This window comes from Sinocyclocheilus anshuiensis, unplaced genomic scaffold, assembly GCF_001515605.1.
Source record: "Sinocyclocheilus anshuiensis isolate Anshui unplaced genomic scaffold, SAMN03320099.WGS_v1.1 scaffold2129, whole genome shotgun sequence".
Taxonomy (NCBI): domain Eukaryota; kingdom Metazoa; phylum Chordata; class Actinopteri; order Cypriniformes; family Cyprinidae; genus Sinocyclocheilus; species Sinocyclocheilus anshuiensis.
In genome coordinates, this window is record NW_015552540.1 from 126012 (window position 1) to 142314 (window position 16303).

Sequence of the window (16303 nt, forward strand, 5' to 3'; positions counted from 1 at the left end):
AACAAAATAAATTTTTTTTTTTTTTTTTTTTTTTTTTTTTTTTACAAAAGTTTGAAATCGTGGCAAGATTTATTAGATGGCTTTCAGGAATACTTTATTCTGATTGGTCCATTGTGGCATTCAGTAGTCAGATATTTCAGACCAGCAGTTAAAAAGGTGTGCCCCAAATGACATACTATACACTAAGCACTTTTACATGTAGATTACCGTCTAGCATCAGAGTCTGACCGCCACTCCTATGTAAGGAAAGTTTTTTTTAATTAAGTGTCCAACATACCAACATCTTTTTGGTTAAATAAGGGCATCATCTAGGTATTTAAAGTGTACCACTTCCTAATGTAGTTTTAAGTGTGGCGTCAGACGGGGGTAATAGTGGAACATAGTAACAGGCCCATAATGACCCCCCACCCCCCCACAACATTTTTTCATTTTTTTCATTTTGTTTCATAAAATAATTTACATTCATAACACTGTGCTTTTTATTGTGTTATCCTGCCATTAATTTGCCAAAAACTAGTAAACACTGCTGCAAAGAGGTTTCTAATGCTGTTGCTGAGGTAGAGACTGTAACATATTTATATCGTCTGACTGACTTAACCCAGCTCTGTATATTTCCACTCTTTTGCAAAGTTCGTGAAAACAAACTAGTTGATTTTTCTTTTCTTTAGCTGTTGAAAAGGGAACACGAAGCACCACTGTATCAATCCGCACGGGTAAGTAACCCCGGCACTACTTTCATATGTCACGTATCACACGCGGATTCGCTTGGATCCTCTTGATTCATGGACTACATTTTTCTTGGAGGAAGATTTACGGTGGAATAAACAGGTAAATAATCTCAAGTAAATATTTCATTTCCATACGTATTATCACCCTTTCGAAACACACTCATATCATGGCATTCATTTACACAGATATAATGAGCGATATAACCTTTAATTTGCTTGAAAAATGTTTTCAAACGAGTGAGACATCACATCAAAGATTGTGAGTGGGATTTGCAGCCTGTCAGTGAAGCGTCTGAGCTTTAACCCCACCTCTGCATACAAGGCCACTGTCTGTTTCCAATTAAGAGTGGAGGCTGAAAAACAGCCTTTTAAAAGGGCCCGAGCATGTTTGGATGTTTACATTTCAGTCCTTCCCTTCAGCGTGGAGGCTGGGCTGAAGAAAAAGCCCAAAAAACAGCAAGGAGTTTTTAAAGCCTTAGTACTCCGTTACCAGAGTCCTTCGCCACCCACTGAGCCCCTGATCCTATCAAACACAAACACAGGCCAAAGTGGTTTGCTCAATAACACCGGCATGCCACAGCCCTCTTGCCTGGCTGCAGAGATATGCACTACCAGTTCATTTCAAAACCCTCCATTCTTATTTCACGCTCAGGATGGTGTGTGTGTGTGTAATTGTGAAAGTTGTTTTGGCATTAGTTTTAGATGCAACACATTTAGTGCTGCACATTCTGCCAATGCACAGTCAGTTAGAATATGATAAATACACCCCAAGATAATTAACAGATTGTTATCTTATCTTAGATTTCAAATTTATTTAATTCATGCATGAATTCCATGAAATTAATTAGACGTTTTTGTGTTATAGGTTATGAATACAGTGTAAAAACTAACAGTTTCAGCAGCAAAGCCTCATTCTCCTATATAGCAATAATGTATAGCCTTCTGGAAAGAGTGCTGTGGGTAGTTTTGGGAATAATGTGTTGCCTTAGTTCTGGAAAGAGAGTTCTGGACAGTCTCTGGCCCACTCCAAAAGCGCTTATACTGACCCCATTATGGGTGTATAAACGTGGATGCTTAAATTAGAGCTGGTCTGCATTCACATGTCATTGCCAATCCCAGCTATGGACTGTGAGAGGGACCATGAAGCTGTAATCTAGAGCTTGTGTGCGTGTGGTGTGCCAGTCATGGACCTAGGGAATACAACTGAGCACAGTTCACCTCAGGCACTTGGAGTGACTTGAGACTTGTAATTGCCACCATTTTATAGAAACAGAAATGATGTTTCATAACTTTATAAAAAATAAAAATCTTAGTAATTTTTAGAGAATATTTTTGCATGAGCATATGTATGTTTTTATTTTCTCTAACCATGCACTCTAGAGATAATAAAACCGGCCAGTCTGTCTGGACCAAGATTTCTTTTAGATAGCTCATATTTGGATTTCATATAAAAAGCGTTTCTGAACCTACTGATAAAGCTTTATCTGTCATGCTCCTCCCTGGGCCACCTGATGTATGTCTTGTCTTATCTCACATGGATGATAATTATATGATAGGCTACTGCTCTATGTCACGGATACAGGCAAAGGAACAACTTTAAACAAGCTTGAAAGGAAAAAAGTTCATAGAGAAGGATTTGATTAGTCATGTGAGATGTAGCAGAATGGAAACCCTGTGTTTGAGTTTGTGTATGTATTGACCATGAAAGATAACAGAGAATGAGCACCACCAATATGAATAAACATAACAATTATTATCATTCATTCATTCATAAATGAACAAATAAAATTATTCTGGGCAGTCAGTTCTCTGTTTTGATTGGTTGATTTGTGAGGCTCTAAATCTGGCATCTTCAAAAACAGTTGTAATTGTGCATGTTCTTCTTTCATATGAAGATGGATAAACTGTAACAAATTAATAGTGAAAGTGCAGTTGTTGTGTTTATAAGTTACTTCTGCTTGATTTGACCCTTAATTAACAAGTACTGCATTGATATATTCATTGGCATGTCATTGCTTTGACTTAAATAAAAATGGTTAATTTATATGTTATAACATGAAGTACATTTTTAAGTAAAATTTTCAACTTTTTGATGCTGAAACTTGTAACAGACACAAACAAATCTGTAAATCTGTCTTCTGTATTTCACACGTTTCTGCCTCAAATCCTCTCTCTGCTCAAAGCCAGGCAGGGACAGGAAATTGAGAGCCGATCTGGTAGTGGTCTGGCCTCCCAACCCTGAACTGCAGATCCACTCGCTTTGAAGTTGGGAGAAGAATCACATGCAATTACTTGCGACATAAACCACGTTCTTCAAAAACACATCCTCTCCCTCTCTCCATTTCACACTGAGGGCTTACATTTTTTCTCAAGAATTGTGAACTAGTGGGAGAGTTGTTGACTTGAAATGCTGGGAATTCAATATACAGTAATCAGGGAGAGATTTAGAAACAGTTGACTGAATCATACCATAAAAACATCCCACCCATTCCCTCCAGAAACATGCAGGAATACACACAAACACACAAATTGCATGAATGCATTACCCACAGTACCTGTTCCTTACATTTAGTAACATTCTCTTTGTCTTTACTTTTAGCCTTCTCCAATGGAGATACATGTTCAGAAATCTTCAGTCACAAAGAAACTGTTACTCCAAATATTCGGTACTGCTTTGTGCCCAATGCCCCGGTCTCTCAAGAGTTTAAAGCTGTGTATAGAAAGAGTCTGGTAAGCTAAAGAGTAGAGAACTTCCTCAGGAGAGAAAGAATGCCAAGTTTTGCTTACATGACCATACTACACAATCAGAAAAAAGGAAGAATATAGAAATGAATGTCTCTTTTTCGGTCTCTATTCCTGTTCAGGACCTTTTTAAAGCATGTTATGGACTCTTTGCATAATGTTGTTATATATGTGTGATATTTTAGGATAAATAACCATAACATGATTGTGATGTGTTAAATTTAGTTCTCAATGAACACTACGGCGGACCATGTTTATTTAATCCTAAAAATCACTCCTTTGGCAAGTCCACAAACCCACCTTCATTTTTATTGGTCAATTAAATACTGTTAAAATATTTATATAATATTTTAAAATAGTACTTTTTACTGCAAAGCATAGCCTACATTTAATGAGAACACTTGGAAACAATTGGTTTATAAGGATGTTTGGGTAGTTTTACTGGAAAACAAGACAAAAAAAAATATAAAAAGACAGTGTTGTTCTGTGAAGCATTCAGGATGTTTTGTGCTGTGATACAGTACACAAAAAGAGAGCCACACAGGATCAGTTTACTCACAGATCAATGTTCAATCCAAAGACACTACAGCTTAAGGGGTACTAAAATAGCACCTCAATGCCTCAGAATGCAGCCTTGAAAGTAATTTATGAGTAATTTAGCTGACATAATGAAGTTGACAATGATCATGCAATAACATTTAAGTCACAAGAGGAACAGAATACAAATATTACAAAAAGAAAGCAGTTAGGGAAAAAAAACTAAAGTTTTTTTTTTGTAGAGTTTAGTTCCTCTGTTTTTCCTGCTCCTTTGTCAGTTTAAATCAGAGCCAAACACACACATAAAAACATACATTCTTGGTAAACTTATACTCAACATTACTTTCAAAGCAGAGGGTTCTTCCTGAAAGAAGTAGCTTTTCCCTTCAGTATGTACTCTGTCTCTCTTGCTTATCTTTGAGGAAAAGTTCCTCTGACCCCTGGCCAGACTCAGGCCCGTGTTTCCTCACCTTATAGTGTTGTGGATCTTGCTTATTTAAGGACGAAATGCACGTGAGTTCAGCCGATCTATTGTTACTGTTTTGACAGAGTTCAACTTTATATTAAGAGAGTTTACAGGCAGAGAAAATAGAGGAGCAAAACAAACCGGCCTGAATGACTTTGTGTTTTGAGTGAAAAAGTAAAAATCATCTCACATACAATAAATTAAAAAAAGTACTAACCATAATAACAGGGGACGTCAGGGAACACCAAGGAGCATAAACTCCCTATAGCAGTGCATGAGCGGTGATGAAAAGCACCAGCAGAGAGGCCCTGTGTGTGTCTGGTCAGTTGACAGTGAGACAAAGTATGTGTAGCTGTTCGGCCCGGGAGAACAAGTGTGTTTGTGTATGGAACTGAAGCCCTTATCTCCAGTCTGTACTGACGCCATAGTCTTCCTGTCTCAAATCTCCTCCATTGACTTACTCTCTCCTCTCTGCCTCTCCACCCCTCGCTCTCTCTGTTTCTCTTTCTCGAGCTCTTACTTAATTCAGCTCACCCCTAGGAGCCTTGCTGGCCCCTGGAATGGTCTTCTCCCTTTTCCCGTCCTCTTTCTCTCTCTCTCTGCGTCTCTCTCCTGGAGATTAGATGTAGTCTTTGTACCCACTGATGTAAACTCAGGTTGGCACAGATGCACGCAGAGTCTATTACTGTTGACGGGACACGCCTGTCTCTGGTTATGCAGGTTTACTGATGAACGCAAACACTTGTAATCTTCATATCTCTCCGTCTGTGTTTGTACATCTCGTTTTCCTTTCTTTTTTACCCCGAAGCATACTTGAATCTCAGCAGAGGTCCACAGTTGTATGCGTTTTTACCTGTGTTATTGTAATCATTTAGTCTTGTGTGCCACTGTGAAGATAATAGTTCTGAAATGACGAGGCACAAGATAACATCATTTGCATCGACTGTGCTGCACAAATGCAAAGTCAATTGCACGCTAAGTGAAGTAAACTCTTTGTTTACTCGCACAAGTAAGAGTAGAGCTCTATCTCTCTCTCTCTATCGTCTAGATGTTTATGGCCTGCTTTGTCGGGCCAGGCGCTCTGAGACTAGACTAGACTACAATCAGCTCAGCAACAGTGGTCTGATCTCGCTGAGTTTCTCTCCCTTTCCTCTGTTTTTAGCCTACTTCCTTCCTCGGGTTCTCAGATATTCTCTTTTCGCTCATAGAGCCAACAACAGGCATGCTTAAAAAGCACACAAAATGAATGGAAGGAGTCAGCTTTGCACAGCAATGCAGAGACTGTTGTATATTCAAAGAGGAAACAATCTGAAATGCGTATTCCTCAGATATGCTGTTTAGCTACAAGAATAAATCGTATAACGTGGGTTGTTCTGTTGGTGTTCTTTTAAAGAATCTAGGTAAATAAAGCAACTCTTTTTGGTGTTATTTGCTTAAAACAGATTTTTTTCAATGTACCGTAGATCATGGAGCTTTGCACCATTTTAAAGAACAGAATATGCTGGTCTAGAGAGTGCAATGTATTTTTTTTATTATATATATAACAAAATATGCATTCTATTTTTAATTTAATTAAAATAATATGAAATAAAAACATAAATGAAAACCAGCAGTAATATTGTTGCAATAACAGCTCTGGTCTAGTTTTTCAGTTATTGTTTCTGCAGGTTACATCATTATGCCAGTAGGTGGCGGCCAATGACTGATTTAGGAGTGAGTCATTTGAATCATTCACTAAACTGATTCATTCAAAAACTCTGACTCATTTAGGAGCAAAGCAAGTAACTGTATAAGAGAGCAATTTGAATCATTTTATCAACCGATTGACTGTACAAATTCATTCAGGAATGAAACAACACTACAGACCCGCTCAGTTTTCAGTGTCAGAGCAAAAACAGACAATATAATTGGCCCTCTACGGTGTCTGATGTACTCAATATTAACTGATTGTTTATTGAATAAAAGCAGATATATTTTATATATAAAGGTAATGTGGCAAAAAAAAGTGCTACTTTAAATAACTTCACAGAAACAGAAATTTGTTGTTGATTACCTGCTGTGATCAACTTTTGCTCATGAGGTATCACTATATTTTACTGTATATATTGCTGAAAAATAAATTCTGGATAAACTCTTAAAACTCAATCAATCATGTACTGTACAGTAGTCAGCATTTGAAGTGGATCAAAAAAGTGAATCAAAGTTGTCCTAAGACAGGAATGCATTTTGGTTTTAGGACAACTTTGATAAAAAGGTTTTGATCCACTTCAAATGTTGACTAGTGTAGAAAGGACATACTGTTAATTATTGTGGCAATGTAAATACACTGAAACAAAGATGTTGGTACAGCATGATGAAAACGTTAACAATTTACAATGAAGTTCAATAGTTAACTACATTAGTTAACATGAACTAATGATGGAAAAGCATTTATTAATCTTAGTTTATTAATTGGGTCCCTCTATTGAAAGTCCAGGTAACCAGAACTTAGAAGATCCAAAAAGGTCATAAAGACATCGTAAAACTAATTGAATGAATCCATATGAATCGAGTGGTTTAATCCATGTCTTGTGAAGAGATATGATGGCTGTATATGATGAACAGATTTAATTTAGGCTTTTATTCACATATAAACACAAAAACATAGACCGGATCACATATGGTAAACACGGAAGCTTGTGTATGCGTAATGTGAGTGTGACGCACGAAAACCAATGAAGTTTGTTCTAGAATATTTGAGCTTCTGTGTTTACCATGTGTGAAGTGCTATATGTATGCACGTCTTAAATTTAGATGTAAAAAAGACAAAATTAAATCTGTTCATTATTTTAAGCTATCATATCTCTTCACAAGACTTGGATTTAACCACAGATTTGTTTTTTGCCTTTATGCCTTATGTCCTTTTTAAAGGTTTGGTTACCTGGACTTTCAACAGAGGGACAGAAACCTCTCGGTTTTCATTAAAAAATATCTTAACTTGTATTTCAGAGATTAAGATTAAAGTCCTATGGGTTTGGAACAACATGACGAGGAGAAAATTATGACAGATTTTCATTTTTTAGGTGAACTGTCCCTTTAAAAAATATTTATAGACCTGAGCTAATAATGAACAACTGTAATCTGTATTGTCAACAAAGATGAATAACTACTGTAAGAAATGCATTTGTCATTGTTAATGTTAGGTAATATTTTCAAGTACAGAAAATATTTTTACAGTAAATATTTCCTAAGAGTAAAATACTGTAGCCATAATATTAAAATTTCCAAAGGAGTAAGAGAACTTCACATTCTGCTTTTATTAAGGATATTCCGTTTTTTTTTTTTTCATATGCACATACTGCCACGTAGAAGCATCACATTTACACAGCAGACATTCATTTAAGTCTCTGGCTGTCTCCTTGTCTTCACCATAAATGAGGTTTTCCTCGCCGAAACTCTTGTTTTGACTGCCAGAACCTTCCACAGGAGACAGATTACACTGCTAATGTCTGTCTGTGGCTACGACTTCCTGCTACCATAGGCCACACCAGCAGTCAGAAATCAGGTCTTTACCACACAGCTTCTTTACATTGTCGAATTGTGCATTCAATTGAGTTTGAGATATTTTCATCAACTCATCCAGTCTTCAGCCTATATTAGTTGCACTTGTGTCATCTGAATGTATTTTGACTTTGTTTTAGTCTCTAGAGCATTTTGGCAGTATTCATGGAACTAGCGCCATCCAGAATGGAGTATGGACCCGAGGAAAGGCCTTAAGGGATGTGAGTGCTCTCTTTTTCTGTCTCCCACTGTCTCGCCTCTCTCCCTAAGGTCCATTAGGAATAAGGGGCTTGTTGACATGCTATTCCTGTTGGGTCTTGCTAGACCCCATCAACAAGACCACGTCTGTCCGGACTGGATGGACTGGGGTTATTTTGGGGGGTGGTTTGGTGCTGGTCTCTCTGTCTCTGCTCCAGACTTCTGCTGATAGACTATCTAAGAGACTTAATGGGAGTAGCTGCAATTATTAGCCTGACGCCAGACTACAACAGTTATCACCCCTATGATAAGTGAAGGGAGAAAGCCCAAGGATTCTTCCTCTTGATGCTGACAATTTGCAACAAGGGTTTTTCATCATTCTATATATCTATATCATTCACCAGTGTAGAAAAAGGATTTATATATATATATATATATATACAGTGGGTACGGAAAGTATTCAGACCCCCTTAAATTTTTCACAATTAAAGATTATTATACTTATTCTAGCGATTTCATTATTTGTAGTTATTGTAATACGTTTTTTCGTGCACAATCACAAACATTAAAGCAGTAGTTAACATTTTGGTGTCTTGAAATTGTTTTGTTTTTTTCTTCACAATCATTGCAGCAGTAACATTTTGATGTTCTGGCGCTGCCACAGCACACACACACACACACACACACACACACACACACAGGTACATGTTGCTCCTTTAAGAGTTCGGAAACTTGATACTGTGTTTGCGCAACAATCAGCGCGGCTCGCAGCCGCCAAAGTGTCTAGACGAGCACATGATGGGAATCAACCAATGGCTCCACTGCTCTCCTCAGGGGCCCCGTGTGTGTGTATCTGAAGAAGAAAGAGAGTGAAACGGCGAAAGACCATAGAAGAATCCCATTAATCTCGCTCGAAACACGGAACGAAACCTCAAGACATCCCACGTCCGTCTATCCACCCGGAACGACCACTTTGCCGTCGCAACACAATCATTTTCTTTCGCGAGGAGCGCGTGGAACATGAATAAGGATTATAGTGAGATCCATTCACGTGCTCGGCGTCATTAAACTGCTGCAGAAGGTTTTCTTGAAAAAAAAGGGTCTGTTTCGGAGATTATCGAAGATTTTTTTCTGCGCATCGTGCATTTCGTATTGTTCAACAAGAAGTTTCTCATATTGTTGGGGAATGTTTACAGACGATGCACCGCTCCTCACGTAGTGCACTATCATTATTATAGCCATCCATTTGCTACAGTGCTGATATATTGTAGCAGCGGAGTCTAATGTTGGGCTTTGCTCAGGCTCTGCTTGGCTGTGCATGTAAACACAGATCATTGATGTCGCACAGCGAGCGCACGAGCGTTTGGAGTCTCCGCGGTTCTGACCAAACATAGGTAAAACGGATGCAAACTGTTTAAATTGTCGTATGTTCAGGACGAGACGCACGGGTCTGGTTCGGCGACTCTGGAGAAGCCGTTTGGTCACCGCAGGTAAAGAAGGGGGCGATGGTGGTCCGGATGACTGGAGGTCAGCTGGTGTCTCCACAGTACCTGCTGTGTCGACTTTTCCGCTGGCCGGACCTGCGGCTCTCCTCTCTCCTCAAACCGCTCTGTCACTGTCAGAGCTTCAGGGCAGAGGACAGCCAGACTCTCTGCTGCAACCCCCATCACTACAGCCGTGTCTGTGGACCAGTCAAGGATGGTAAGGAAACCTCTGAATGTTTTTAGTCAAGGCTATAATGGCTTTGCTGTCCATTTGAAGTGTGTTTTCAGCCCTGCTGAAAAAAGCAGAACTTTTTTGCTGGTCTTAGTTGGTCTCCCAACCAATCCAGGCTGGTCTGTTTGATGCTTCTAGAGGAGTTTTGGGCTCTTTTTGGAAGTCCATGTTTACCCCGGCCAGGAGACCGTCTTAAACCATATAAGACCATTTCAAATTAGCGAAGACCAGCAAACCCTCTTACGTGTTTTCTGTAGCATCAAATCAGGAAAAACTAATATAAATACTAATATAAATGTGATTTTTACTTGAAGCATGGGTGAATGATAGGGAGGGGAGTTGGACAGTGATACTCCTGTTCAGGAAGTGGAATTCCCAACTAGAATCCCTCTGGGATTCTCAATTTCTCTGCTCCCTCCCTATTCACAAAAACACTACCCTAACATTGTGTATATAAATGAACAGTTGCAGATAAAGAATTGATTGAACAATCATCTTTGAAGAGGGTCAAGAAAGAATACACTAAAAACGTAACATGTTGGTTTAGTGAATGCATAACCATAGATCAAAAGTAAATGTCTAAAGCAGTATGAATTGCAGTGTAGTGCATGAGACCTTGACATGCATACAAAATGTCACTACACTCCATTAGCACTGATACTAATAATTAATGGTTAATAGTTTTAAAGCAAAGTTTGATACATTAAGTGTTTTCCATGAAGTTTTCATTCTCTGCGTTAGCAAAATTGCAGTGTTTCCACCCACTGTTATAATGTGATTCAGAACAGGTCACTTTTGATTGGATTCCATGCATTCCTGGCACATGACAACACATCCATTGTCTTTTGATGGATGCTCTTCTTCACCTGAAATTTCCATACCAGCTGGGAACATTCTCATTTGCTATAGAAATTCTGGAGAAACTGTGCCAAGCACTGTTACAGTATTAGATCTCTAGCTCTAGGTCTGGTCATATAGCCTTGAAAAGTCAGAGATGTGTTCAGTTTTAAAGCGATGCTCAATTTAAAGAAAACTCAGTTCTCCCTATTTTCAGACACACCGCCTCCTCCCTACTCCCATTTCTCCCCCTTACCAGAACACAAGCCACTGAGTAAGTAATTTTGTCTTTCTCACTTTAAGTAAGCAAAGATTCCTTGAAATAACAAATGACGTTTTAACCCTGTATGTCATGTTTTTATCAGCAGTCAAATGGAGAAAAGGGTCAATTTTTCGTCTTGTCATTTTGCAGATTCTTCCCTCCCAGTGCTGCCTTACATAGAAACCGAAGCCACGCGTTCACTCGGTGGCATGTCGCTGGACTATTCAGGTTGGTGTGCAAGTCTTAAGTAAATTAATGCATTTAAAAGGGGTAAAAAGTGTGTTCAGTAAATCAAATGGCTTATGCTACACTTAAAAGGTTGCAAAAGATTTCTCATTCAAATAAATGCTATTCTTTTGAACGTTCTGTTCATCGAATCAAAGTTTCCACAAAAATATTAACCAGAACAACCATTTTCAGCATTAATAATAAGCACCAAATGTAATGCTGCTGACAATTCAGCTTTAGAAAATTCAGGAATACATTTCAATATATTCAATTTTAAATGCATAAAAATCATTTTAAGTATATAAATATAGAAAAGTTGTTTCATATTGTAATAATATTTCACAGTATTTCTGCTTGTACTATTTTTTTAATTAAAAATGCAGACATGGTTGGCATGAGAGACTTCTTTCAAAAACAAAGTCTTCTTTTTTAATAAATAATATTAGTGTGTTTACTGAATGTGATGCTTTGGTTTGGACCTAAGGTTGCTGGCTGTTGCAATTTGCTGTTTTCAGAGCTGCTACATATCAAACGGTTAGCTTATCCATGTTATTTTTGTTAGCATTTGGTCAGCATTCCTCTCTCTCTATCATACATACATACATACATACATACATACATGCATTCACCTCCAAGTCCAAACATAAACTCTCAGTGCTTATTTAATGGTTCTTGAAGTAGTGACGTTGTTGCTTTCATTCATTGCTTTTGTTTCTGTAGTGTTATGTAGCCATATGATTTATGGTTCTCTCTATTTTGTCACTTCTACGTTCAAGGATATTTTTAAGATGATGAATACATGTTACACTTTTCTCTGGAGATTCATTAACATAATTGTTGACTTTCTCCAGTTTGAATGTGATATCTAGATGTGCCGTATGCAAGTAGCTAAAACTTCTTAGACGTCATCCACCAACTTTTCAGCACTGAGTCAAAATTAGATTATGAGCAACAATGGGCAGTTTTGTCAGGATGCTGACTGGGGGACTCGGGGCCTCCTGAGCTCTTATCTGCTGTGTGTCTCACAGCACTGTGCTTATTATTACCCAGCATATAGAGCTCTGGAGACAAGGAACAAGATCCTCTTTTGGTGTGTCACATACGTTCTTTCCTCCATTATTTTCATGTTGTTGCTTCCTGCTGAGTTTTGCAATGCAAGCCTTGGCACAGCCAGCCAGTCGCATTTTAAAATAAGGTTTAAATTACAGGCCTCGCTGTGGCTTCCCCTCTTCCTGACAGAGCGCAGGCCAACACGCAATTTAACTAATGAAATCCTGCCTGTCTCTGCAGAGATTCTTTACAGATGTTGACAAAGTACGACTATCAATTGTTGGAAAATTATTTGCCCCTGTTTTTTAAGGGACACACATATTAAGGCTTTTTAGGTCTAGTTACTTTTTTTTTTGACTGATTTATTGTAATTGCATTTATGCGTGATTGCATGTGTCTGTCTGCATATTCCTCTCCGTTTCTCCTCAGTATTGTGACAGGGAGAAATCATTTTGCTTTTTCATCCTGACACAAGCTGTTAGCTTCATCTTAGATAAGGATCAATATGCAGTCAATTCTCTTACCACAAATTCATCATCCAGTGGAATGAGCAGCAAAATGACTTGCAAAAGAAAGATACTTCTACAATTATATCCCTCAGTATAAAGAAATGTGTGTGTATGCCTGTGCCTGACTTCCAAGTATTATGTCACTAAAATGAAGCATATGGGATAATTCATCCAAAAATGAAAATTCTATCATCATTTACTCACCCTCATGTCATTCCAAACATGTATGACTTACTTTATTCTTTAGAGCACAAAGGAGTTATGTTTTGACTGCTTTGTCTATACAATACTTGTATGGGGTCCCCATTGACTTTCACTGTATGTTATGGATTTACAAAAAAAAATGTCTTTGATGCTCCACAGAAGAAACATTATGTCATACATGTTTTAAACAAGGGTGAGTAAATGATGATAGAAGTTACATTTTTGGGTGAATTGCCCCTTCAAGTGTTATGTTAGAATAAAGCTTTAGATGCACAGAAAGAAAGAAAAAATTGTTGGCTTGCTTTTGGAGCCGAACAATTTCGACCGCTGCTATTGTTCTAGAGTTGTGAAAATACTGGAAGTGTTCTAGAGTTCTTTGGCAGTTCTCGTCGTGGCATTTCCATTATCACCCCTCTAAGCTCCCCCACCATTCACTGGCTCAGTGGAAGTGTCTAATATGTGGAGGGAGATCTAATATTTGGCACAGCAGGGCAGACAAGACTCCATCCTCTCCTTCCCCCTCTCATTTTGTGGTGTTGGATTAGGCTAGGCGCACAAGCACCAAGAATGCTTTTGCAGGCACTAACAACTGTTATGCATGCAAAACAGAGAACTTTCTAAAGGAGAGGTTGAACGTTCCTAAACATTATCATACACCATAGCATTGCTTACAGAATTAAACTAGGCAGCAAATATGTGATTTGCATGTCTTTGCATACGATCGAAGGGAGTTAAATATGAAACGATAAATAAGAAAAGCAGATGAAAAGATTCTTTTCCATTGACATCTGATAGGTCTTTTGCATTGTTTTCCTATTTTGCATGGTTTTTCCATTGTATTTACTTTAAATCCAGGAAGTTTTATGCAAATCATTATGAAAATGATGTCCTTCTTTTCGGTCTTTTACGTGCGTAACCTTTTTTTTATATATTTGAAAGTACTTACTAAGTGAGCGGCCAGAGAGTCTGAGATAATGATCGTGTATTTCCGTACCCCTCCTTAAACAAAACCTACTTCATTAACAGTGTGTCCTCTGCTGTCTGTTTGGGCCAGAGAGGGTTGAGACTGAGCAGAATGAGGGCACAGGCCCAGGGCTTTAGATCTTCTCCCTCAATAGAGACTGTGAAGCAAAAATAATGCCATCAGTCTGTGTTTGAGTTAATCAGACTGGATAGGCTGGCGGCTGGGGGGTCAGGGGGTTGCGAGCCTTCACTGAGTGGTCAGAGAGCTGAATGCTGGCCCTCGGAGGGGGAGAGGGGGCCCTTGTCGGCCCCGCGCGGAGAGAGAGGAATGCTGAGGCAGGAGCGGGGGGTGTTAGAGTCAGAGATGACAGATTTTGGGCCTGTTAGTGGGGGTCATTGCTTCTTCAGTTTCGGATCCTCTCCTGATAGGATTGGAGATTTAGAGAGTGCACATGTACTGTGTAACATCAAAAAGAATAAGGGAGCTGATATGAGAGTGGTCAAAACATTGACATTACTTGTCACGACAGCACATTACTGTAGAAATAAGCATGCCCCTGGGGCACTGGTGGCTTTCAGAAACACAAAACCTGATGTAACTTTACATTAAAAATGTTTAAAAATCTTTTTTATTTGAAGAAATGTTATATTTAAATAATATTTAATTATATTTAATAAGTATTATTTATTTGTTTGTTTATTTATAGCGACAATGCACATTAATGAACATCAGCATAAAAATACATATCCCTGATTATAGCAACATTGCTTTAATCATTGTTATCCAGTATTATAGTAATATCAACCACAATAATAATGATGTATTTCCAGTTTGTTTTTGTTTTTTTTTACTAATCAGCCTCAAATTTGGACAAATTAAGAATAAAATAAGTGAAATAACTTGAGTTTTATTAAATTAATTACATTTCAATATTTATTATATTTATTTACAAAAAACTAATTTGTTTTATTAATTAGTTTATTTAATAGGGACAATAAATGTTAGTATATCATCAAAATGTAAACATGGCAGATTATAGCAACATTGCTAAAATCATTGCTATCCAGTATTATAGTAATATTAACAACAATAATAATAATGTCACTGTTTCTGTTTTTTTTTTCCACCGGTCTCTTATTAAATTAATTATAATTATTATATGATTTTACAATAAATAGATTTTCAATACTTTAACTAAATAGAACAATACTGTACATAGCAACTCTTTTCCTGGAAATTTTTTTTTAAATAATATTTGTTCTTTGATTTGTGTCCTTTTTTTGAAATTCAAATTTCTTATGTTTTTTTTTCACTCCACAGATGCCAGTATGTCTCCCTCCTCCCTGGCTCAGAACCACTGGTGTAACGTGGCATACTGGGAGCTTCGTACACGCGTTGGCCGTCTGTACCCAGTTCATGACGCCTCTCTTAGCATCTTCTATGACCTACCTCAGGGTACAGGCTTGTGCTTGGGCCTGCTCCCCCTCTCTCCACGTTCCACCTCCATCCAGCGCACCCGTGGCAAGATCGGACACGGCATCCTCCTCAGCAAAGAGCCAGATGGAGTTTGGGCCTACAACCGCAGTCAGCACCCTATTTTTGTGAATTCCCCGACTCTGGAACATTACCCCTACCCGAGTTTGACTGTAAGGAGAGTCATGCCAGGCTACTCCATAAAGGTTTTTGACTATGAGAAGTCGTGCCAAATTCAACCCCCCAGTGATTTGGTGCACATGGAAGGGCCATACGACCCAAACAGTGTGAGGATCAGTTTTGCCAAGGGCTGGGGACCATGCTACTCAAGACAGTTTATAACATCATGCCCATGCTGGTTAGAGATTTTACTGAACAACCACAGATAACGTATACACATGAACAAATGCAGACATATACATTGCTCTTACCACACCCTGCACACACTCACTACAAACGCTCAGACGCCAACGCACAGCCACAATCCCAAATGTAATCTATCTAAATTTAATATAAAGTTTTATATAAATGTATTATATGGAATACTTGTAAATACTGAGTCATTTTTACAACATAATTATTTATGTATGGTGCAATGTCTTTATGGATGGACAGAGGAAATTAAAAAAAAGAAATGTGGAATTTACATCTCTTGTAATATTGTACTAATTTAAATATATATATATATATAATATATATAATATATATATATATATAAAAAAAAAATGTGTATGCTGTTTAGATGTGGATTAAATTTAACTCAAAAATCTACTAGCGACCATTAAAGGGATAGTTCACCCAAAAATGAAGATTTGATGTTTATCTGCTTACCACCAGGGCATCCAAGCT

General features: G+C 38.0%; 1 protein-coding gene across 1 annotated transcript; it reads left to right on the forward strand.

Annotated features, from left to right (window-relative positions):
* Window positions 1-731: 731 nt before the first annotated feature.
* Window positions 732-16066, forward strand: LOC107663959 (mothers against decapentaplegic homolog 6-like). The gene is made up of 5 exons (XM_016454385.1): window positions 732-828; window positions 8161-8234; window positions 10982-11038; window positions 11177-11254; window positions 15302-16066. The coding sequence occupies exons 2-5, from the start codon at window positions 8207-8209 to the stop codon at window positions 15841-15843; spliced, it is 705 nt and encodes a 234-aa protein (XP_016309871.1). The 5' UTR covers window positions 732-828; window positions 8161-8206; the 3' UTR covers window positions 15844-16066.
* Window positions 16067-16303: the final 237 nt, after the last annotated feature.

Coding starts and splice junctions, on each gene's coding strand:
- LOC107663959 (XM_016454385.1), top strand. CDS start 8,207: ATGGACCCGAGGAAAGGCCTTAAGGGAT. Junction 8,235..10,981: donor GAGGAAAGGCCTTAAGGGAT/GTGAGTGCTCTC, acceptor CCCTATTTTCAG/ACACACCGCCTCCTCCCTAC. Junction 11,255..15,301: donor CATGTCGCTGGACTATTCAG/GTTGGTGTGCAA, acceptor TTCACTCCACAG/ATGCCAGTATGTCTCCCTCC.